General features: G+C 53.3%; 1 protein-coding gene across 3 annotated transcripts in view; it reads left to right on the forward strand.

The window, feature by feature from the left end:
• PARVB (parvin beta) overlaps positions 1-24,724 on the forward strand; it is a 141,128-nt gene that overhangs the window by 67,999 nt on the left and 48,405 nt on the right. For all 3 annotated transcript variants that reach the window (XM_023221788.1, XM_023221791.2, XM_023221789.1), the window contains exons 2-3: positions 5,181-5,270; positions 11,661-11,731. In XM_023221788.1, the coding sequence (XP_023077556.1) occupies positions 5,181-5,270; positions 11,661-11,731 (161 nt within the window). The remainder of the gene's footprint in view (positions 1-5,180; positions 5,271-11,660; positions 11,732-24,724) is intronic.

Raw genomic sequence — 24,724 nt, forward strand, 5'->3', positions numbered from 1 at the left:
TGACTGCAGCCCACACTTCCCACTCTGCTGTCCCGGGCTGAGCGACGAGTGCCCGTCTCCAGAGACAGTGTGCCAAGGGGCCCTCATCCTATCAAATGCCCTCCTGTCTCTCTCTTCCTACCTGGCCGCCCGTGCAGGCCACAGAGCACGGTGCTGCAGGTGAACTCTGCTGCAGTGGGAGGGAGTTGGCGTCGGCTCCCTCGTGGCTGGCTGCTGGATTTCGTGTGGACAGACATTCATCTTAGAACAATGCAGACACTTAGGAAAACAAGCACAAGGCGGTCTTTTTTCCTTAATCACCCATCTCATGAAATCAAGCCCCAGTCCCTTGGAAGCCCATACCCTCCAGACACTGAGAGAATGCATGCCAGCATGCCTGTGCCAGCGTGCCTGTGCCAGCGTGCCTGTGCCAGCACACCCGGGCCAGCAGACCTTTCTCTGTGACTGAAGACAGCCGACACTTCACATCTTTGAAGGGTTTGTCTTTCTGGCAAGTGGACGGTACTTTAAAAACCAAAACATGGCTGGGCACGGTGGCTCAAGCCTGTAATCCCAGCACTTTGGGAGGCCGAGGCTGGCGGATCACGAGGTCAGGAGATCGAGACCATCCTGGCTCACCCGGTGAAACCCCGTCTCTACTAAAAAATACAAAAAACGAGCCGGGTGAGGTGGTGGGCGCCTATAGTCCCAGGTACTTGGAAGGCTGAGGCAGGAGAATGGCGTGAACCCAGGAGGCGGAGCCTGCAGTGAGCTGAGATCCAGCCACTGCATTCCAGCCTGGGCGGCAGAGCGAGACTCCGTCTCAAAAAAAAAAAATAAAATAAAATAAAAAAATAATAATAAATAAAAAAACATTCCTGAGATTCACTGAAAGCCACTAAACTGGCACCGCTCAGGCGGCGAGGGTTGGGGGCGGGGGAAGCCAAGGGTGTGAGAGCAGCCCCTCCTTCCAAAAATCAGACCGATCCTCTGAAGATGACGATCCGATCCAGGCTGAAAGTTCCTCTGCAAAGGAGCTGTGTCCTTCAGGGAACCCAGGCTGCAAAATGTAGCAAGGACTAGAAGGGCATCCCTCAAACCTTCATGGGGTTCAGCTTTGGACATGCTGGCTCTGGTTTGTCCCCACTGCACTCTGCACAGAGCCCGGAAGGCCCTTTCATTAGCCTGGCCTTCTTTCAAGGCCAGTTCCATTGCTGCCTCCTCCAGGATCCCTCCATGCTTCTCTGTGGAATGGGGGACCTTGCCTGCCTTGTGGTGACTCTTCCCCCAATTTGTGCCTCTCTTGGAGCCTAATCACAAAAACCCTGTACATCCACAGCTGCCTCTCCCACTTACGGGGAGTGGTTTGCGGGCCATGTGTGGGCGCTCACAATTCCCCTTATTCCTCAGGAAATGTGAGGAGTTTCCTGTGAGGCCGGTACTCCCACCACCCCATGTTACAGACGGAGAAACTGAGGCTTAGTGAGGTGAGGGGACTTCCCCAAGACCACACACCAGCAAGTGGCAATGCGAGATTCGGACTGGGGCTCTGTGGCCACAGGCTTGGGCTCCTCCTGCCCACCGAGGGGTCTGCCAGCCTGTGTGCCCTCCTCCTGGCCCCCGAAGCCTTTGCTTCCCTCAGGCCATCGTGCACAGCCAGCCCCTTCAGAATGCGCTGCTGAACGGGCCCTGGGCGGTGTTCGTGAGCGCGTTTCTCATTTATTAAGGTCACAAAATCCCTGGCCCTGTTTAATGTCATCTTTGATGTTCAAGGGCGACGTGGAAATCTCTGTTTTCATGTGACCCAATTTCTAGGCTTTCAGAATGCGGCTCCTCTCCTCCTCCCTCTCTGTGTTTATGAAATCAGGTGAGCAGGGCTGCCTCGAAGCGTTGACCACTTGCCCTGAGGTCTCCATCCCCACCCCTCAGGCTCAGGCATGTGGGTGCAGTGCCAGCTCTCGGGCCATGCCAAGAGGACTCATGGGCGTAGACCGCCTGTATGATCCTCCACACATAGGGAAACTGGGTCTTTTGTTCTTCCTCTGCCATCGGCGTGAGCACTGCAGGCAGCTGTGCTGGACGGGACCTCCCTGCACCTGTCGTGTCTTCCTATGAAGCCAGCCAGGACATGGAACTTCCAGCCAGACCCCTGTACTCCAGGGCTATCATATTCCCAAGGATTCCTGTGAAAAATCACTTTTCCCTGTTTCCTTTCTGCCTTTTAAGACTCTCTGCTGGTTACAACTCTTTTTGTAACTAGTCACGTGGTACAAATAATTGCTGAGATTTGGTCCCTGTTTTCTCAGCTGATCTGGGTGACCTGTGGGGGATCTTCTGAAGTATTTTCAGGGAGATGGGGCGGAGGGAATCTCCAAGCTCTGTGCCTATATCATTTCCCTGTGAAGGTATTTAACATTTGTCCACTGCTGGTGCAGTTATGCTAAGGATTTTGGAACTTCAACGATGCGTGGTGCCCGGGTCTTCCCTTAGGATGCTGGCTGTGGGTGGAGGACAGTGTGTGCCAGCAGCCAGGCTGGCTTGTGGCTGGAATGTAGGTTACCTGGAGAGGGCCTGCTTTTTTTTTTTTTTTCCTATTTAAAAATTTTGTTGTAAAATAGACATGACATAAACTTTGCCATCTTAGCCCTTTTCAAGAGCAGAGTTCACTGGTATTAAGTACGTACTCATTGTGCAGCCATCACCACCCACCCACAGAACTCTTCCATCTTTCCAAACTGATACTCTGCCGTCATTTAACGCTACCTCTCTATTTGCCACCTCCCCCTGCCTCCGGCAGCCACCAGACTGCTTTCTCCTCTGTGCATTTGCCTAACTCGAGGGACCTCCTATCGGTGGAATTGTACGGTGTTTGACTTTCTGTGTCTGGCTTATTTCACTGAGCATAACATTCTCAAGGTTCACCCATGCTGTAGCCTGGCCCGGATGTCCTTCCTTTTTAAGGCTGGATAATATTCCGTGGTATACATGGACCACGTTTTGCTTACTCATTCATCCGGTGTTCTCAAATGCCGAGACTCAGTGACTGCAGCCGTGTCCGAAACCTCCCTCTAATCAAAACACTTCCTAACCCCAACCTGTACCTAGGCTCTGACACTCCTGCTTCAGGCAGTCCTCCAGGATAAGGTGCCCATTTAAAATGCAAATCTATTTCCTTGGGGGGACTGGGTAATTGGCATCCTGGGGCCCCGCTGCCACTGTCCTTATAAGGGAGGGAGGTTGTGTTGTCCTGGAAGCCAGGTCCACGGCCATGTCCTGAGAGCCCATCAGGTGCCATGCTCTGGGCTGGGGACTCGACGTCCATGTTTTGGTTACATTGAGCCCTTCTAAAGACCCTGGCATTTCTGCAGTATTACCTATAAATTCCATGTGCGGAAACATGGGTTAATTTCCACTTTTTTTTTTTTGAGAGAGAGTCTCACTCTGTCACCAGGCTGAAGTGCAGTGGTGTGATCTCGGCTCGCTGCAACCTCTGCCTCCCGGGTTCAAGCAATTCTCCCACCGCAGCCTCCTGAGTAGCTGGGACTACAGGTGTGTGCCACCACGCCCAGCTAATTTTTGTATATTTAGTAGAGACAAGGTATCACCATGTTGGCCAGGATGATCTCGATCTTTTGACCTCGTGATCCGCCCGCCTCAGCCTCCCAAAGTGCTGGGATTACAGGCGTGAGCCACCGCACCCGGCCTGGGTTATTTCCACTTTGGGGCTATTTTGAGTAGTACAGCTATGGACACGGAGTAAAAGAGGGTCCACTTTTTCAGAAGCTGAGTGTCAGGACCTTTGCTGACATGAGAGGAGCTGGCATCCTGGGACCCTGCTGCCATCATCCTTATGAGGATGGAGGTTGTGTCTTCCTGAAAGCTGGGTCCACAGGTGTGTCCCGAGAGCCCACTGAGTGCCATGCTCTGGGCTGGATGCTCGACATTTATGGTTACATTCAGCCCTTCCAAAGGCCCTGGCATTTTTACAGTATTACCTGTAAATGCCACATGGAGAGACGTGCAGAGAGGTGAGTGGGACGTACCTGGGGTCTCACGGCCAGCATGGTGGGGCCCTGCTGGCCTGCTGCTCCAGAGCTATCATGCCACACCCCTTGCTGCTCCATCGCCTGCCACTGTGGAGGCTGGGTGTCCAGAGCTGGAGGTGTTCAAGGTTCGAGGTGACTCTGGTGTTAAAAGAGGAAATACGGTTTTACTTCTGAACCTGTTACATGGAGAAGGAGGTACAGCTCCGGGCACACTGGCCTAGGTACTTTTGTGGCATGTGATCAGGGACTGCTCCCTAGCAGCCCTCCACCAGGGCCATGAAAGCGGCCAGGACCCTACCTCCACCTGGCACCATGGACGCATCTTGGGGCTGGAACCTAGAGTCCCACGTGTAGTTGGAGCTGAGGCTGTGACTGGAAAAAATGTGACATCACAGAAGCAAGGGTTTTGATGCCTGGCGTCTGTGTGGGTGGGTGTTCCTCCCTGGTGGATATGGCTGAAAGGCCTGGAGGGTCTCCCTGGTGCAGGGCGATGAGGGGTCGCTTCTGGTTCTGGGGTTGTCCCTAATCACTGGGTGTTCCAGGCCCTGTAACTGTTCAGCACTCCCTTGAGACGGGAGGCCATGGTGTTTCTGACTTGGAGCCTCTGCCTGTCTTTATTAGATTCTGTTGCAAGTTCCAGCAGTCCTGACCTGGACGTTCCATCATATTTCTGTCGCTGTGAATGCGGCCATCACCAGTGACCCCACTTTAAACTCCAGATTCACCTGTATGCATGACCGGAGGGGATTAGCATCTTGAGACCATGGTTCAGGATGCAGCCCCCCAGCAGAGGAAGGGCAGTTCCACCCTCTCAGGCCCCATCGCTGTGGTCCATGCTTTGTCTGCCTCAGCGGCCTTGGTCAGATCTGGAAACATCTGGGAGCTTTGGTGTCTTAGTTATGAGTTTCAAAGAGCAGTGAAAACAGACTGGCAGAGCTCAGCGAGACCTGGGAAATATGTGGGGTGGGGACGAACTACAGAATGTATTCTTGGTTCGGAGCATTTTTCCCTCTGACTCTTTCTGGGCAACAGGCCTTTTAGGAATGTTTGTTAAATGCTGAAAAAACAGGAATTGATTTCTCTCTGCGTCCACAGCCAACATGTGAGGCCACGGTGTGTAGACTAACCTGGTTTTTCTTTCCTTTTGCTCAACAGTGAGTGACCTGCAGGAAGAAGGCAAGAATGCCATCAACTCACCGATGTCCCCCGCCCTGGCAGATGTTCACCCTGAAGACACCCAGCTCGGTACGGGGCGTTCCTCCGCTCCCTGCCCTGAGACAGTTGAGCTTCTGTGGCACCAAGTTGGTCTTGGGGAGGCCAGTGAGGAGCCTGATAGATCTGGCCTCTTGATCAGATGCTGGGGGCATTTGGGAGTCTAAGTTCTTAGCTCAAGGTCATGTTTAGAAAAGTCCGTTGGGAAAAGCAAGTTCTTCTTTGAGGGTTTCTGCCCCAGTCTTAAAACGTAAGTTTTATTATTCAGGTGGTGAAGCCAGCAGATCAGGAGAAGACTGACTTGAAAAGATAGTTTGTTAAACTCATAGTTCTGAAAGGAGGTGTAGCAGGCCACTCAGGGCCACACTATGCCACGCCATGCCATGCCACACTATGCCACGCCATGCCACGACACCATGCCATGCCACGCCATACCACACCATGCCACGCCATACCACACCATGCCACGCCATGCCACACCATGCCACACCATACTGTGCCACACCACGCCATACCATACGACACCACACCACGCCATGGAAGGCCACATGGAAAGCACCAGTGTCAGGCAGAGGCAGAAGGAGCAGGGCCAATGCGTTTATTTTATATTTTATGTGTATATTTTTTGAGACAGAGTCCCACTCTGTCGCCCAAGCTGGAGTGCAGTGATATGATCACAGCTCATGGCAGCCTTGACATTCCAGGTTCAAGTGATCCTCCTGCCTTAGCCTCCTGAGTAGCTGGGACAAAGGCATGTGCCACCATGCCCACCTAACTTTTTAAATTTTTTGTAGAGATGGGGTCTTGCCATGTTGCTCAGGCTGGTCTCCAACTCCTGGGTTCAAGCAATTCTCCTGTCTCGGTTTCCCAAAGTGCAGGGACTATAGGTATGAGCCACTGCGTCCGGTCCCAATACCCTTACTGTGGTTTTCTCTGAAGGAATGGGCAAGGCTGGGTGAACAGGCCTAGGCCTGGCTTGTTGGAGTCGTACCGGTGGGCTTTGGGGTGCAGGAGCTGTCCTGAGTCTTCTCAGGAAGAATATTCTCCTTCTTCCACACCACGTGGCATGGCGTGGTATGGTATGGCATGGCGTGGCACGTCCCCAGGGCCGGGGGAGATTAGGGTGAGGATATTGACTGGCAGTGTAGGAGCCCTGTGAGAGCCCAAGAAGAGATGGCTGGGGGCTCTGGGCTCTGGGACTCTGGCTCTGAGCAGGTTTACATGTGAAAGGTGTGCTCTGAGAGGGTGGTTTACCATCTCCAGGAATTAGCTCGCCCTGGAGGTGCAGTCTCTCCAGAGTCAGCAAGGCCCCAAGATGCCACACACCAGAAAATACAGAAAACAGGCCGGGCGCGGTGGCTCACGCCTGTAATCCCAGCCCTGTGGAAGGCCAAAGTGAGCGGATCACTTGAGGTCAGGAGTTTGAGATCAGCCTGGCCAACATGGTGAAACCGCGTCTCTCCTGAGAATACAAAAATTAGTCGGGTGTGGTTAGCCTGTAGTCCCAGCTACTCTGGAGGCTGAGGCAGGAGAATCACTTGAACCCGGGAGGGGGAGGTTGCAGTGAGCCGAGATCGCACCACTGCACTCCAGCCTGGGTGACAGAGCGAGACATCTCAATGAAACAAAAGAAAAAAAGAAATTGCAAAACATGATTAACATGCTTCCTCCCTTTGGACCAGCCAGAGCTGCCCGCAGCCTGGGCTTACAGGGTGGGCCCTGCCCAGTGGCCCAGGCCCCTGCGCTCACCGCCTGATGTAATGGGTAACAGCTAAGACACATTTTCCTTAAAGCGTGTTTTGGGATCCAGCTGATCTGGAAGGCGATTGTGGAACATTCCACTTATTTCCAAACCCTGGTTCAAAGGGAAGTCCCAGTTCATCCCTTTTTTGTGGTTTCCGTGACAAGGCCAGGCCAACAAGAGCTTATGGAGAAGAAATGCCAATGCAAGTTCAGCCGCTAGCCGACCCGAAGCCAGAGCTGGTGATGCTACCTGAGGTCACACCGGGGTCCACTGGGCTTCCTCTCCCTCCAGTTAGAAGAGAGCAGCCCCACCAGGCACGGTGGCTCAGGCCTGTAATCCCAGCACTTTGGGAGGCCGTGGTGGGTGGATCACCTGAGCTCAGGAGTTCGAGACCAGCCTGGCCAACATGGCAAAACCCTGTCTCTACTAAACAATGCAAAATTGGCTGGGTGTGGTAGCTCACGCCTGTAATCCCAGCACTTTGGGAGGCCGTGGCAGGTGGATCATCTGAGCTCAGGAGTTCGAGACCAGACTGGCCAACATGGCGAAACCCTGTCTCTACTAAAAAATGCAAAAATTGGCTGGGTGTGGTGGCTCACACCTGTAATCCCAGCACTTTGGGAGGCCGAGGCGGATGGATCACCTGAGCTCAGGAGTTCGAGACCATACTGGCCATCATGGTGAAACCCTGTCTACTAAAAATACAAAAATTAGCCGAGAGTGGTGGCAAATGCCTGAAATCTCAGCTACTTGGGAGGCTAAGGCAGGAGAATTGCTTGAACCCGGGAGGCAGAGGTTGTAGTGAGCCGAGGTCCCACCATTGCACTCCAGCCTGGGCAACAAGAGTGAAATTCCATCTCAAAAAATAAAATAAACAAATAATTAGCCAGGCTTGGTGGCACACACCTATAGTCCCAGCTACTCAGGAGGCTGAGGTGGGAGGATTGCCTGAGTCTGAAGAGGTGGAGGCTACAGTGAGCCAGGATCATACCACTGCACTCTAGCCTGGGCAACAGAGTTAGACCCTGTCTCAAAAAATAATAATAACTGAACTCACTCACTGAATATTTGCACAGCACCTGACTCTTTTTGAAGTCCTCTTTGTGTATTTCATATCCTTTGGGCTCATAAATGTCATCATTGTGGTGAATATTGGGGGTCCACTGTGAATGCTCCTGCTCCTGAGTCCCTTCAGTGACCCTGTGAGGTGGGTTATACCATTATCCCCATTGTACAGGTGGGGAAACTGAGGCACAGATCTACGATCACAGAGATCACTAGTAAGTGCCAAAGTTTTGAACCCCGGGCGTTTTGCCCCCAGAGCTGGGCTGCTCCCCCTGCTCTAGACCCTCTCAGTGAAGAGGGTGGCCCTCATCAGAGGTGAGCAGGACAGGTCTCCATCCTTGGGCACATTTTATTGCAGCTGATGGATGCTCTGCTGTGATGCACAAGGTGGGGAGGGTGGGGGCTCGGTTGCCACAAAACACTGGCACGGAGATACCACCCCGGCCCCGGCCTCTGGGCGCTGCTTCTCCTCTGACTGAAGTGGAGAGAAACCCGATCCAGGTGCGGACCCAGACCTGCTGAAGATTCTGAGCCCACGTCTGACCCCCCGGCACCCCCTGGGCTGGGCAGCGCTTGCTGTACCCACTGTGGTGTCCCAGGACTGTGGGCTCCTCGAGGAGTCCTGCCTCAGTCTCGGAGCCACCGAGAGGATCGTGGCACAGTTTAGAGACCACCAAAGTCACACAGCTCAGAGACGGCACGGTTCCTGGTGTCTGCTCTCAGCTTCCTTTTAGGAAAAGCAAGGAGCCTCTCACAGTCTTTTTCTCGTCTCCCAGAGTCCCTGGAGTCCCATTTCTCAATGCAGGATGTCAGAAAGTCCCAGGGCACTCGGCAATGAGGGTTCCTCGCCACCCCAAGACCTACCAAAGGAGAGTATGTGGGTCCAGGCCCCTCTGTGTTAAACATGCCCCCATGAGTCCGGGACCCGCTGAGGTTTGGGAATTGCTCCTCTTTAGGCCGCTGAGCAGCCCCTAGCGGACTGAGGGCCATGGTATTCAGTGGCCTGCAGGGTCTTCATGTCCGCGGTCCCAGGCCAAGGCGAGCCAGTCATGAATGCTGACAGGCGGCAGGGGCTGACGGTGAGCTCCGGAGCCCCTAGACACAGAGGTTCCTCATCTAGGGCAAACGCCTGCTCTGAGTCAGACCCCTGCCCTGTGAGACGCAGCTGCTCCCTGGTCTGTGCAGAGCCTCTGAGCCCAGCCTACCATCACCATCACCAGGTGGCCGGGAGATTCCGGCGGAATCTGCAGACACAGACACACCGCCACACACAGCTGCCTGCCTGGGGCCTGCCGCCTACCCTCTCGGGCCCACTGTCCTCCTCTAGGTGGGTTCAGGAATGAAAGCTACCCCGCGGGGACAGTTAAAGACCAGAGATGCCTCTGAGAAAGTGTTTGGTGACACTAAGGCTCGAAATGGTGTCTCTGTCCTCCGCCTTTCACAGTCTCTGGATCAGACGCCCCGTTCCTCTCAGTGGCCCCGCCGACTGAGGCAGGACCCCTCAAGGAGCCCGCAGTCCTGGGACATCTGAGCAGGCACGGCACGCTGCCCCGTCCAGGGGATGTCGGGGGGTCGGACGTCGGCTCAGAGCCTTCAGGAGGGAGCTGCGAGTTCCCTGTGGGGGCCACATGAGCTGGGCGGGCCCAAATCTTGCTTCTCAGTTCAGCGAGAGCAAGGTGTGAGGACATGCTAGGTAGCGCGATGCTTAGATTTTTAGCGTGGGTTGAAGGGGCTGTTCCCAGAAATGGCCTCTCTGAAGGCTGGGATTGGGTAGTGACCTGCTCACTCTCCATCCTGCATCCCCTCCCATACACGTGTGGATGCACGGCCTGGTCCTCCTCCTTGCCCACCTGAGATAGGTGGTCCAGAGGGGGTCTCAGACATGGGTCACACAGGCACACCAAGTCCTTTGGGACAGGAGAGCTTGGAAGATTTGGCGTTTGGGCTCAAGGATCTCAGCTGGGGAGCTGAGATCTGAAGGGTGAAGGAAACGGGCCAGGGAGAGAGTGTCGGCCAGCGGGAGCAGGTGCCAAGGCTCAGGGCAGGCAGCAGTGAGGCTTCAAGGAGGAAGGCCAGACGGGCTGGAGCAGATTGCACCAGGAGGGCAGGAAATGAGGCTGGAGAGGGGCCCTGGAGGCCACATGGAGGACGCTGGCCTTGATCCCAGCAGGAGTGGGAGGCTGCGGAGGCCTTCGCAGAGACATCGTCAGGACTCTCGAGTGCTCCCTGCACATTACCTGGAGCGTCCTTCTCAGGCATCAGATCTCTATGACTTCAAAAACAGTTTCTCCACGTTGTCCGTTTACACTCTGCTGCCGGGAAGCTGCATCACATCTGTGTCAGCAGCGAAGTTTCACTCAAAGCCGTTTTCTTTCTTTTGTATTTTATTTTACTTTATTTTTTATTTATTTTTAAAAATAGAGACAGGGATTTCACTATGTAGCCCAGGTTGGTCTGGAACTCCTGGGCTCAAACCATCCTCCCTCCTCAGCCTCCCAAAGTGCTGGAATTACAGGCGTGAGCCACTATGCCCAGCTTCAAAGCTGTCTTCATTCTGACCGACACGGTCAGTGTCCCCAGCCCCATGGGAGCCTGTCTGGGCTCTGGGACCCTGGTCTCTACTGTGTCCTGGCTGTCTCCACTTGTATGTCCTGGGGGGTACCTGGCTTCTGCCTGAGGCCTCTCTTGTGCCTTTTTTCCTCTTTAAGAGAGAGGCGTGGTGTAGAGCCTCCCGGTGAGTGGAACCTAGGCCTCACCCGCCCCATGCTCTGTGCAGGTCCCGGAGCTGGACAGCGTCGGCAGCCTGAGACCCCCTTGCCCTTCCCTGCGTGTGTTCAGAGGTGCTCGGCGCCCGCTGGCTTCTGTGTGGCGCTGGGCATTTCTGCTGTGGAGCACGCCTGGCTTCTGTGGGTGCCTCCTCCGCAGTCCCGCCTCTGCACTGTCTCCACGGCACTGTCCTCCATGACGGGCTCGGCTGGCTGCCTGGTGTCTGTGGGATCCAGGCTGAAACATGGAGGGAAAGCAAACAGGTAGAGAAATAGAAGGAGGATGAGGATGAGCACATTTCACTGTTAAGCCCCTCCCCCCCCCCCCCCCCCTTTTTTTTTGCTATTTATTTCTCAATTTTTTTCTGTATGTTATTTTCATACAACATTGCATATTGATTCTTTTCCACTGAATGTACCATTTTCCATCTCATTATAACCATCCAACTCTTCACATGTATTTATAAATAGTGGCCACAGGGAACTACCTGGTGCCTGGAGCTTTCCCACATACCGGGTCCCGGCCGGGGGATGCATCTCATGCCCTGTCAATGCTGCTCTCTCCTTACTTCTCCTGAAACATGGAAATGGTTTGGACCAGCTGCTGGCGGAGTCTGGGAGGGGCGAGGTCAGGCAGAACGATGGAGTTTGACTTCATCCCCTTCCGGAAGAGGGGAAGGCGGGAGGAGGCCCCATCCACCTTCCAGAAGGCGGTTCCCCACAGTCACCCTCCCCTCGTGCTGGGTTCTCTGCTTCTCCATTTGTCAGAGATGAGTCGGCCTCCCCCGGCTCCCCATGTCCCTGCTACCCCCACAATCGCTGACCGTGACTTCCTTTTGTCCCTGGCAGAGGAGAACGAGGAGCGCACGATGATCGACCCCACGTCCAAGGAAGACCCCAAGTTCAAGGAACTGGTCAAGGTAAGAAGCTCCGTCTTGGTTGGAATCTTCCTCTTAGGGCGAGGCCTTGGCTTTGGGGTTCAGGGCTCTCGTGGACAAAGGGAGCTAAACCCAGGGCTCCTGAAAGGGACGTTGGTGCTGCGTGAGAAGGTGGGCAGACGTGTTGGCAGAGGAGGATGGCAGGGAGGATCCAGCTCGCAGTGCCGAGCGCCTCCCATGTGCCCTGCTGAGCTGGGGCTTTAACAACCCGGCTTGTGAACTCTTCGCTGGACAGAGCCTGGCAGGAGGGGATTTTAGGATTAGGAGTGAGTGGTGGCGTGAGCTAGTGTAGTACCTTACAGATGGAGTTGGAACTGCGTCTGGAGCCTGGTGGGATCTAGATTCAGATTTAACCCTGAAAAGCAGGAGGGTGACCCCTCTGGCCACTCCTGCCGAGGAGCCATCTGATGTCGATGACTGCGCTGAGTGGACAGTCAGTTTCCACCACGTCTGGAGGCGTGAATCCCAGCTGGGCGGGGAACCTGGCTGCCCTGCTCCCAGACGTCAGGGAACAGTGAGGGAAGGGGCCCGTGGCGCTGGCCTTCTGGGGCAGCGGCTGTCCTTCTCTAGCGTGGCTCCTGCTTGCCGTGAGGCAGTGCTTGTGTGGGTCCAAGTACAGATTGCAGTTTTGGTTGCTCTGATCTAAACCACGGTAGGGCTTGAGAGGGAATCCCCTGAAGAGGAGAGGCTGTGGGCTCCGCCTGACCCTGGTGAACCCAGGGTGGGCTCTTGGGCAGACGGCCGTGGCAGACACAGACACTTGACTTCCACAGCTCACGGCCAGCTTGGGCACCCCGGGATTCTTGAAAATGCGGATGGTGATAGTGTCTGCCAGAAACAGACATTTTTCTATTAAAAGTGCTTTTTAAAAAGCTTCTCCACCTTCACCACCGCAATGGACCTGACACTGGGCTGTACAACTGTGTTTTCATGAAGGCTCATTCAGAATAAGTAAAACAGCTTGCAAGTTATATTCTTTTAAAATTTACATTGAGGCCGGGCACGGTGGCTCATGCCTGTAATCCCAGCACTTTGGGAGGCCAAGGTTGGGGGATTGCTTGAGCCCAGGTGTTCAAGACCAGTCTGGGCAACATGGCAAAACCCTGTCTCTACACACAGAAAAAAAAAAAAATATATATATATATATATATGTATATATATATATACACACACACACAAAATTTAACTGGGTGTGGTGGGAGGCGCCAGTGATCCTTGCTATTCAGGAGGCCGAAGTGGGAGGATTGATTGAGCCCAGGAGGTCAAGGCTGCAATGAGCTGGGATTATGCCTGTGAATAGCCACTGCACTCTAGCCTGAGTGACACAGCAAGACCCTGTCTCAAAAAAAAAAAAAAAAAAAAAGAGGTTTAAGTAACTCTCCATTCCCAGGTGCTGGGGTTAGTGATGTGTCTGGACTTGAATGACTCTGTCCGTTTGGTGCTGTGTTCACTGAGCCGGGTTGAGTGCAAGGTCCTGTGCTAGGCCCTGGGGCTGGGGGATGGATAAGTGATTTCCCTGCTATGCAGGATTTCATTTATGTTCCTCCCAGATGTCTGCAGCGCCACCCACCCCTGCCTTTGCTGCTTTGCCACCAAAGACCCCCAGGCTGTTTTGGCCTTGGTGGGGCAAGGGCTGGGCTGCTGAGTGCCAGCCCACCGTGGAGGGGCCACAATGTCTGTGGCAGCCAGGGCCAAACTGAAGGGACCCGTGGAGGCTCCAGCTGCTCTACCTCTTCCAGGTTCCAGATTGAGAAGAAGGCCACGTTGAGGAGCATGGGGTGGACTGACTGTTTGGGGAAGTTAATTAACATCCTTTGGGGCAAAGTAGGACTAATGACAGGAAGGAGGCAAGGAATAAATGCCTCTCCCTGACTTCCCCGGTGTTTGATTCTGAGACCATGGCTCGTGGAGATGGGCCGTGTGGCTGAGCATCAACTGGGTTTTCTTCTGAAGCCATAACCAGCTCATGCACCTGCCTCACCTCCCTTCCCCTCCCTGTTGCTAGCCTGGGATGCCCTCCCCTCACCCCAAACCCCTGCCAAAGAAAATGCATCAGCGGTGAGCTTTGCCCTGGTTCTGTTTCGCAGGGAACCTGGGCCAGAATCATGGTCCCCAAAGATGACCGTGTGATCATCCCTGGAGCCATTGGCTATCGTCTTACATGGCAAAGGGACATGACAGGTGTAGTTAACGACCTTGCAATGGGGAGGTCGTCCTGGATGATCCAGGTGGGCCCAATGTGTTCACTAGTGTCTGTATAAGGGGGACATGGGGAGCTTTGCACATGAACGTGGCAGCTTGACCCTGGAGGCAAAGTGGTAGCTTTTGGCTCTGAAGTTGGAAAAAGGGGCCACACACTAATGGATGCAGGCGGACTCTGCCTCTAGAAGTGGAAAAGACAAAGAAATGGATTCTCCACTGGAGAACCCGGAAGGAGCCCTGGAGCCTCCAGAAGGCACCAGCCCTGCTGATACCTGGATTTTAACCCAGTGGAACAGATCTTGGACTCTAGGACTGCAGGAGAATCCACTGAGCTGTTGGAAGCCCCTGGGTTGGTGTTAATTTGTTACAGCAGCCACAGGTAACTAACACCTTCCCCTTCTCCAGGCTCTGCCTCCAGCTGCAGCTGGCGGACCCTGGCCACGAGGGCCAGGCAGGGTGGGTTTTGGTGCCTGCAGCGGCAGCATCCTTGGCCATTTCCCGGAAGGGCCAGTTGCCAGACATTGAGAAGCCTGGTACTGTGACCGTCCCACCAGCCTGAAGCACATGTTTCTGGAAGGCTCCACCTGCTCTCAGACTGCAGGTTGCATCTCAAAGCAGGCTGGCAGACGTTTTCCACTCTTGATCAATCTTCTCCAAAATAAGCATAGACACAGCAACCCGGAGAGCAGCATCAGTTTGGCTGTCAGTGGCATGTTAGTTACTGTAGTGGTGGCACAGAGGGGATGTACATTAAATATTAGTTCTCCCTGACTGTAGCCTTTTAAACAGAGAAGCGTGTGGGTGGCAGCAGGTGAGATGGCTGTGCTGAGCCTGGGCTGCACTTGGTTGATTCTCATTTCTCAGGCATGCAGGGGGCTCTCTGTGCGGCCGGGGTTTTTCCCTGAGTCTGGATTTGCTCATGTTCATGGACTCTCAGCACCTCCTTTCTTCTGGGTTGGGGAGTCAGGTCCTCACTGCACAAGGCCAGAGCAGCATGCTTGTGCGGGTAGGGGTGAGCAGGGGAGAGTCAGCCTGCCAGCCGCTGCCTGAGCCGGAGGCTAGCACTGCGGCCTGTCTTTGGGCTGCTGCTGAGCGGAGCACCCACATACCTGCTCTGCCCAGACCCTTCCTGTGTCGTTCCCTGCCTCCCCTCCTCCTTCACTGCCCCGGCCACCCTGACCAGCTTGCTGCTCTGAGGACACACGGAGCCAGTGCCCACTGGTCATCAGGTGAAAGGGGACATCGCATAAGCCCACCCTCACTTCTGACATCAGTGGCAAGTTCAGGATCTCCAACACTGCCCTGAGGTTTGATCATTTGCTAGAGGGACTCCCAGAACTCACTTAAAGCTGTCACACTCACAGTTATGCTTTCTGATGGCGAAGGGATGCAGATGAAAATCAGCCGAGGGAAGAGTTGCCCAGGGCGGAGTTGAACGCACCCACACGGCGCCTCCATTGTCCTGTCACCATGGCATCATGGGCAGCGATACTCTCCTGGCGATGTGGGACAATGTGCATACGGTATTGCCAGCCAGGAGAGTCATCTGAGCCTCCGTGTCCAGAGTTTCTGCTGAGGCTCCCTTGCATGGGCGTGGCTGACTGTCCACATGGCTCATCTGTCTCCAGCCCCTCCAGCAGCTGGCTGATGCAGTGCCATCCAAAGCCCCTCCCTGAATCACACAGTTACTCTCTGGCTGGCCTGAGGCCCCCAGGTAAGCAGAGGTACTTTATCTGGCAAGGCATTCTGGGGCTTAGGAGGTCACCTCCCAGGGGCCGAGGGCACAGGCCCAAATTCTCCATGGGCAATGTTAGGTTCCTTATCACATACCTGGTCTTCGGACTTTCAAAGGCCCATGTTTGGAGCTGTCTTCTCCACTTCTTTCAGTTTTCTCTCGATGCTTCTTCCTTGGAGACGTATTTCCTGCCCCCGTCACTCCATCACTCTCCTTCTAACCCCAATTACTTTTTCTTTGCTGGGCTTGCTCCCACCTGGAGCCATTTCCCGCTTACTAGTTTGTTTTTGGTCTTTCTCCTCCCCTAGAATGTAATCTTATGCTGTGAGGGACCGTGACGTTCTCTGGCCTGCTGAATCCCCAGGGCTGGAGTCCTGCCATGCACACACAGCTAATTCATCCTTGATGGACAGTGAGAGAACCGATGGGGGTTTGTGTCAGCAGCACCAACATGAGGTTCACACCAGGATCTCCCACGATGGCATGTGGCTTAGAGATAAGACAGACATGGTTGCTTTTTGTTGTTGTTGTTGCTGTTGTTTTGTGTTGTTTTGAGATAGGGTCTTACTCTATTACTCTATCACCTAGGCTGGAGTGCAGTGGCACGATCTCAGCTTATTGCAACCTCTGCCTCCCAGGCTTAAGTGAGTCTCCTGCCTCAGCCTCCCAAGTAGGTGGGATTATACGCATGCACCACGACGCCCAGCTAATTTTTTATATTTTTAGTAGAGAGAGGGCTTCACCATGTTGGCCAGGCTGGTCTCAAACTCCTGACCTCAAGTGAATTGCCTGCCTTGGCCTCCCAAAATGCTGGGATTATAGGCGTGAACCACTGTGCCCAGCCAGTTGTGGTTTTTTTTGCTCCACCCCAAACCTGTGAGATGGCAGGGAGGAGGCTCTGGGAAGAGGAGGTGAGGGTTGGAGTAAACCTGTGGATTGGATGCTGATGTAGGTGGTCCCAGGTGCTCGCCTTGGGAGGAGATGGCCAGTCTGGATGGTGCAGACAGAACACCTCCATCCACATTACCTGCCTGATTCTCTCTGCTTTCCAGAGCATCCTTTGTGTCCTGTGGACTGTCATGATCTAATGCTAGCGGATTACATCTAAGTAGGCCTTAGTAGAGGCCACCTCCCGATGGTTCCTCGGAGGCATTCGGTCCTGAAGCAGACATTGTTAGTGCAAAGCACGGACCGTATGCAGGCCTGAGCAGGTCAGGGAACAGACAGGTCTGGCCGACATCCTGACCTACTGGATATGGTGATGTGGCCATTGCTTGTGGCCACATTGCAGTCTTGAATGTCCCTCTTGGAAACGGGGGACATTTCCAAGGACGCCTGGCTGGTCCTCTTGTTTTCTCTTTTTCTGTTCTCTGTCATCTGCACTTCTTTTCCTCTTGTCTTGATTGCCTGTCCTGTCTTCTCCTGTAGATACCCCCTCTGACCTCTGCTGCCTTGGGACTGTCGCAGTGTAAAATATTGTGAGCTGCCCTCTGCTCCTGTTTAAAAAAATCCTTAGCTCTGACTAAGCCAGGCACTGAGAATGAGGCCAATCATTCAAAACTTGTCTCTGAGCATTGATTATACTCATGTATTATGCTGTTAAGGGGTGAAGGTCGGCTCTGGGGTCAGCTTCCTGGATTCAAATCCCAACTCAGATTAAAGTGGGAGGCTAATAGCACCAACCTGACAACCTCAAAGTGTCATTGTCAGGATGATGTTAGATCATACACATGATCACCCGTTAGCACTGTCAGGGCAGTGCTGGGAACATGAGCGTGAACAGGGCAGCCCGGGAGGGAGGTGGATGGACAGACGGGCAGTGCCAGTTTGGAAGTGGGTGCAGGAGCCTGGAAGACTTACCTGAAAGTCATCTTTGCTGGTGTTTCTTCTTGTGTATTTTCTCTAACCTTCTCCAGCGGCGACCTGAATTACTTATGGGTGAACAGTGACTGCTGCCCAGGCAACTAGAGGTTTATAGATGAGATACTTTAAATTTTCAGTGATTCTTAAAAGAGGGAGGGGCGGCGGGGCACCGTGGCTCACACCTGTAATCCCAGCACTTTGGGAGGCTGAGGCGGGCAGATCACCAGCTCAGGAGATCGAGACCATCCTGGCTAACACAGTGAAACCCCATCTCTACTAAAAATACAAAAAATTAGCCGGGCGTGGTGGCGGGCGCCTGTAGTCCCAGCTACTTGGAAGGCTGAGGCAGGAGAATGGCATGAACCTGGGGGGCGGAGCTTGCAGTGAGCCGAGATTGCGCCGCTGCACTCCAGCCTGGGCCATAGAGCGAGACTCCGTCTCAAAAAAAAAAAGGGGGGGGGGGGAGTGGCTATTCTTATGCTTTCCAGAATGAATAGCCAAGGGAAACCTATACAGTTGAAATTTAAGGAGAAACCTAGACCTGGCCTTAGCCTCCGGGTCCTGGTGTGGATTCCTAGCACGCAGCACCTAAAACCTTTGCGATTTCCTGAGTGATAGGAACGTCTTTTGTTTTTCATAATGAGACCTGGGTTTATGCTAATGAGGTGACTCAGGGTGGGGGCTGGCCCCAGAGTAACCAAGCACAGGATTAGAGGGGTGGGGCTGTCAGTCCTACCTACCCCCAGCCTCTGGGAGGGGTGGAGAGGGGCTGGAGAGTGAATCAAATCGCCAGTAGCCAATGATGTAATCAGTCGCCTACATAATGAATCCTCCACAAAACCCATCAACAGTGGGATTCAGAGAGCTTCAGAGCTGGGGAACACCCATGGAGGTGCTGGGAGGGGGACACGCAGGGAGAGGGCATGGAAGCCCCTCCCCTCCCCGAAAACGCTGTCCTAAGAAGCGTTTCCTATTAATTACGCTGTCCCTGAGTTCTTGTTGTTGTTTTTTTTTTTTTGAGATGGAGTCTCACACTGTTGGCCAGGCTGCAGTGCAGTGGTGCGATCTCAGCTCACTGCAACCTCTGCCTCCCGGGTTCAAGTGATTCTCATGCCTCAGCCTCCCAAGTAGCTGGGATTACAGGCGCCCACCACTACGCCCGGCTAATTTTTTGTATTTTAGTAGAGATGCGGTTTCACCGTATTACCCTGGATGGTTGCAAACTTCTGAGCTCAGGCAATCTGCCTGCCTCAGCCTCCCAAAGTACTGGGATTACAGGCATGAGCCACCGCTCCCCACCCGCTGTGCCTGAGTTCTAATCTTTATAGTAAGTTGGTAATCCTAAGTAAAATGCTTTTCTGAGCTCTGTGCATTCCGGCAAATCACTGAACCTGAGGTGAGAAGCCCTGATTTGTAATCAGCGGGAAGAGGCTCCTCAGGCAGCCTGGTAGCCCCATCCGTAACTGGTGTCTGAAATGAAGTCCGTTTGGTGGGACTGAGCTCTTAGCCTGTGGGGTCAACTCCAGGTAGTTGATGTTAGAATCGGACTGAATCGTAGGACACCCCGTTGGTATCAGATAAGCAGAGAGTTGCTGTTGGAATGACATGTTGGGTGTCAGGAAAAAACCACGCAGAACTCCTTAAGCAGACTGGTTGAAAGCAGACTGACTACATCTCATCTGGGGGTGCGTCTCCCCCCAAGAGCACATTTCACATCTCATTCCCCGGTTGATTGGACAAGACCCTTCCTGGTCTTTAAGTTCTGTTTTCTTCCTCCCTTTGTCTCTGTGAAGAAAGTCAGCTGCATGAAAACCATCCTCTGGGCAGAAATTAGTGCTGTCGGAGCCACACAGAGGTACCCTCCTGTGCCCCCTGGCCCCCACCAGGCCGCGTCTCCTCCTGCCTGTTGCAATCAGCCCTCGTCCGACTCTTTGTGGAAGTAATTAAAACGTAACTGTCATAGCTCTGGGGGAGACAGGCTGCAGATCCTGATTATCATTCAGAAGGATCTAAAGGAAAAGTACTTGTTTTTAATTCTGGTTAAAGCAAAATCTCGTAAGGCGTGCGTGATGGAGTGGTGTGCACGAGCACAATTAATGCACATCCTAGACATCTGCCCGCAGGATTCGGGGTTGGCAAATGAGTGCGTCCCTAAAAATAATGACTAGTGCTATCTTTAAAAAGTCTTTTGTGACACAGCGGATTAAGATGGATGGCCTGGGAAGTACAGCGGCAGCATGAGCTGTGGTATCCAGGAATAAATTGTACCTCCTCGGGGTGGCGGTGGAATTGGGCCGTGAACGGTTTTTGCTTCCCAGAGCGGACTGCCGTGGCCTGCTGCGTGGGATTTGATTTTAATCTTTCTGTTTGTTATTTTTAGGTTTGGTCTGGGACCGGGTTCGAGATCCAGATGTGATTTTTTTTTTTCTTTTTTCAGTTTTCTGTATAGCAGCAACATTGTCTCTTGTGTGTTTCCTAACAAGACTGAGTTCTGAGCACGGCAGCCTCTGGAACCAAATGTCTGCATGCCTAGGAGACCTTTCTAGAAAGGCCGTAGATGGCCCTGCAGTTTGAGCCCCTTTCTGTGGGTCTGTGCCTGCTTTAGCCACTGGGAATATGGCATTGAACAAAACACAGGCCCCGCCTGGGAGGAGCTGCCAGGCCAGCTGGGAAGACAGACCTGATGAGTGAAAATGAGATCACGTGGCCTGCATGCTCCAAAGAAGGCTAAGGCAGGAAACAGGACTATTTTCTCCCCACTGAATTGTCCTGGTATCCTTGTTAATATCAGTTGACTGTGATGTGAGATTTATCTTGGACGCCTCTTTCTGTTCCATGGGTCTGTGTCTACCTTGATGTCAGTCCTGCAGTTTTGATGACTGGAGCTTTGTAGTCAGGTTTGAAACGGTGGAGTGGGGTCCTCCAGTTTTGTTCATCTTTTACAGATTGTTTTGGCAATCCCGGAGTCCCTTGAATTTACATGTGCATTTTATTATTATTATTATCATCATCATTATTATTATTTTTAGATGGAGTCTTGCTCTGTTGCCCAGGCGGGAGTGCAGTGGTGCAATCTCAACTCACCGCAACCTCTGCCTCCCAGGTTCCAGTGATTCTCCTGCCTCAGCCTCTAGAGTAGCTGGAATTGCACACACCACCATGCCCGGCTGATTTTTATATTTTTAGTAGAGACAGGGTTTCACCATGTGGGCCAGGCTGGTTTCAATCTCCAGACCTCAAGTGATCCACCAGCCTCGACATCCCAAAGTGCTGGGATTACAGGCATGAGCCACCGCAGCCTCTATATGCATTTAAAACCTGCTTGTCAAGTTCTTTAGAAGCCATCTGGAGAGTGATTAATTTGTAAAAATGATACTTATTATCTTTTTGAACTGCCAAAGTAATATATGCTACTGAAAACCTGGAAGACAGAAAAATCCACCAGAAGGCAGGGCTATTTTTTTTTTCATATATGTGTCTTCAGACTTCTCTGCGTTTTTCATTTTTCTTATACAAATGTGGAATCATTCCAGAGCTAGTAAGCGTCTGGGGCCACATTTGGCTTAGTACCTTGGGAGAAATTAGAGCTGGAGTTACTGGGTCATATAGTGTGCACAGGGCTAGGGGTTGACTTATTTTCCTTTCTGAATGAAAGGAAACCTTTCTGAGGTCCAGAGAGGTTAAGTGAGTGACTCAAGGTCACACAGCTAAAACTCTGGTGGAGCTGGATCTTAATGCAGACCCTACGTATTCATGCCATGCTGTATTTACACAGGCGTGTGCACCAGTGGGTCGGAATTTTAGGGGGTGTTTTAAAATTCTGCCTGCAAAACTTTCTTTTTTTTTTTTGAGACAGGGTCTTGCTCTGTCACCCAGGCTGGAGTGCAGTGTCCCCATCACAGCTCACTGCAGCTTCCTCCCAGGCTCAAGCAATCCTTCTGCCTCAGACCCCCGAGTAGCTGGGACAACAGGTGTGCACTGCCACACCTGGCTAATTTAAATATTTTTTTTTGTAAAGACGGGGTCTCACTTTGTTGCCCAGGGTAGTCTCAAACTCCTGGGCTCAAACAATCCTCCCGCTTCAGCCTCCCAAAGTGGTAGGATTGCAGGTGTGAGCCTCTGCACCAGGCAAACCCATTTTAAAGCCATTAGCCAAAAATTATAAAAGACACACAGAATACGACGAGTAGTCGCTTATCTAGTCTTTACGGCATCTTTCGGGCTTAGGGTTTGCTGGGTGGTCTGAGGAGGTGGAAGAGGCACTGTCGCTGGCCTTACCTGGCTGTCAAGGGCTGAGTGGTTGGTGGAGGGAAGAGGTCTGTGGCCTGGGAGGCTGCAGGTGGGAAGGAGGTCAGCCGGGGAGCTGGGAAAATCATGGGGAACCCATGGTGGAAATGAGGGTGGTGAGAGAGTGGAAGCAGGCAGAGGAGGGCTTCGAAGACCAAAAAGGGTAGTTAGGATTGCTGCTCCATCTGTCTGTAAACTTAGTGTTCCCTCTCAAAGTTAAATGACACACTTTGAAAACAAACAAACAACAAAACAAACAAAAAACAAACCCATAAAATCTCACTAAATAGCCAGAGCAAGTTCCCGGGGGGCAGGGCATAGACGCAGGGGCCTGGGTTCTGTGGCTGGGGAAGTTGGCTCGGGGTCAGTGGCTGGGTCAGTCTTCAAGAGCCACCCTGGGTGGCACTCCAGGTCTCTTGGTCTGGGGGGAATACCCTGACCCGAGCGGTTTCACGGCCCCCTCCCCTCACAGCCTGGGGGAGAGTCCAGGTTCGGCCCTGTCCCCCTCCCCCCATTCCTGTCACTGTTAGTCCCCTGTGCTCAGCTCACCGGCAGGGCTCCTCCTGGCTGTCCCCTCTGCCTCCAGTGCTCTTTCCTCAGGTGTCCTGCCTGCTTGCCTTCCTGCCTTCCTGCCTGCCTTCCCTGGAAAGGAGCAGGCCTGGGGTGTGGGGAGTCCTGTTAGAGACGCTCACGGAACCCCCCCACCCTCCCGTGGGAGGAGCATGGGGAGGTGGGCCCTGTGCTTAGGGGGTCCAGGGTTAGGGACAGCGCTGGAAGTTGCAGGAGGGCATAAACCGGCCTCAGAAGAGAGTGGGGAGGGAGAAGGGGCCTCAGGAACAGGCTGTTCCTGTTCAGCGCCCTCAGGAACGCGCCGTGTGAGGGTTGGGGGAGTCGGGGAGGATCCCCCAAGGGAGGCTGCAGAGGCTGAAAGAGGAGGGCAGGAAGCCAGTGAGTGTGGGGGTCTGTGGGCCATGGGGGGGTCGGGGGAGGCAGCTCCTTGGGAACTGAGGGGGTTCAGGTGCATCCCTGGGACTCCCAGGCCAGTGCTCTCCCTTGCCCTGCCGGCCGCCTCGCAGAGATGGCACAGGGTGGAAGCAGGGTGTCTGGTGCTGTGCCCCTGACCTTCAGAGGTGGCGTTGACAAGACCAGAATGCCACAGGGCCATGCACCTCTGCCTGCAGACTGCCCTTTAATTTATTTTTACCTCTGTTCCTTGTGGGCTTGTGTGTCAGGTTTGACATTTTTGTGTTACTGGGAAAATAGAGTGTGCTTCACAGAATTTGCCTTGTGGCCAGTGTCGCAGGTTGCAGCTGTTTCTGAGTGACAGGGGACGGTATGTTCTGGACTTGTGTCCTTTTGTTCATCTCTGAGAGAGGCCATAAACTCCCATTTCCGAGAGGTTACTGGGACCAATTAGATCACTGCGTTAGTTTCCCTTGCACAGGAAAATCATGCACTCCGTGCCATTGATCGAGTCCGTTTTATTTGTGGAATAGACATGTCGGAAGCAGGACTGGCCAGGTGGAATTGTGTTCGGCGGGAGTCCTATCTTTCTATAGGTACTTTCACAATGGAAGCAATTTTCTTCTAAAGCGTATCACCCAGTGAACTGAATAGAAAATCTGTTGCGAAAAGGCTTAAGAGGAAGGCTGGCCTGGAAAAATGAAACTCACATCCACAAAGAGATTCGTACCTGAACGTTCATGTCAGCACCGCTCACGGTACCTAAAAAGGGGTGATAACCAAAATAAGCATCAACCAAGGGATGGAGAAACCAAATGTGGTCCCCCATGAGATGGAATAGGATTCAGCATAGGCACGAAAGAAGGACGGAAACATGCTGTAACATGGATGAACCTCGAAAACACGCTCAGTGATAGAAACCAGACACGGAAGGGCACACATCATCTGCTCCTGTTTATATGAAATGTCCAGAAAGCCAAATCCATGGGGAGGGGAAGTAGATTCAAGGCTGTGAGGGGGTGTGGGAGGGAGACAGGGAGAGTGGCTGCTAATGGGCATCGGTTTCTTTGGAGGGTTGAAAATGTTCTAAAATGGATCATGGTGATGGTTGCACAATTTTGTGAATATCCTAAAAGCCATCGAATCACACACTTTTAAAGGATGAATTGTGTGGAGTGAGAATTCTATCTCCATAAGGGTGTATGCAAAATGCAGCTGAGGGTGGGCGCACCAAGCTTGTCAGTAATGATGCATAAATTCCCTTTGCTGTCTTGGGTTAGGGTGGGTTGAGGCTTAGGGTGACCAGGGAGGAATGGTCATCTTGTAGGTCACCTCGACTGTCTTGGGGTGAGCAGAGTGCATTATTACCAATACTGCATCATTTGGCCCCCCACCCATACCAAGGTGAACACCAGATGCTCTGGTCCTAGTGGCTGCAGAGTTGTGCAGCCTCTGTCCTTGTGCTAACTCGACTTGGTGGTGGCCCCAGAGCTGTGCAGCCTCTGTCTCTGCGTTTGCTCTGGTCCTGGTGGCCACAGAGCTATGCAACCTCTGTCCCTCCACTTGCTCTGGTTCTGGCAGCTGCAGTGCTGTGCAGCCTCTGTCCCTGTGCTTGTTCTGGTCTTTGTAGTGGCTGTAGAGCGGTGCAGCCTCTGTCCCTGAGCTTGCTCTGGTCCTTGTGGTGGCTGCCGAGTTTGCGCAACCTGGTCCCAGAGCTGGGCACCCTCTGTCCCTGAGCTTGCTCTGGTCCTTGTGATAGCTGCAGAGTGGTGCAGCCTCTGTCCCTGTGCTTGCTCTGGTACTGGCGGTGGCCCCAGAGCTGTGCAGCCTCTGTCTCCGTGTTTGCTCTGGTCCTGGTGGCCACAGAGCTGTGCAACCTCTGTCCTTCCACTTGCTCTGGTTCTGGGAGCTGCAGTGCTGGGCAC

Source organism: Piliocolobus tephrosceles, chromosome 19, assembly GCF_002776525.5.
Source record: "Piliocolobus tephrosceles isolate RC106 chromosome 19, ASM277652v3, whole genome shotgun sequence".
Taxonomy (NCBI): domain Eukaryota; kingdom Metazoa; phylum Chordata; class Mammalia; order Primates; family Cercopithecidae; genus Piliocolobus; species Piliocolobus tephrosceles.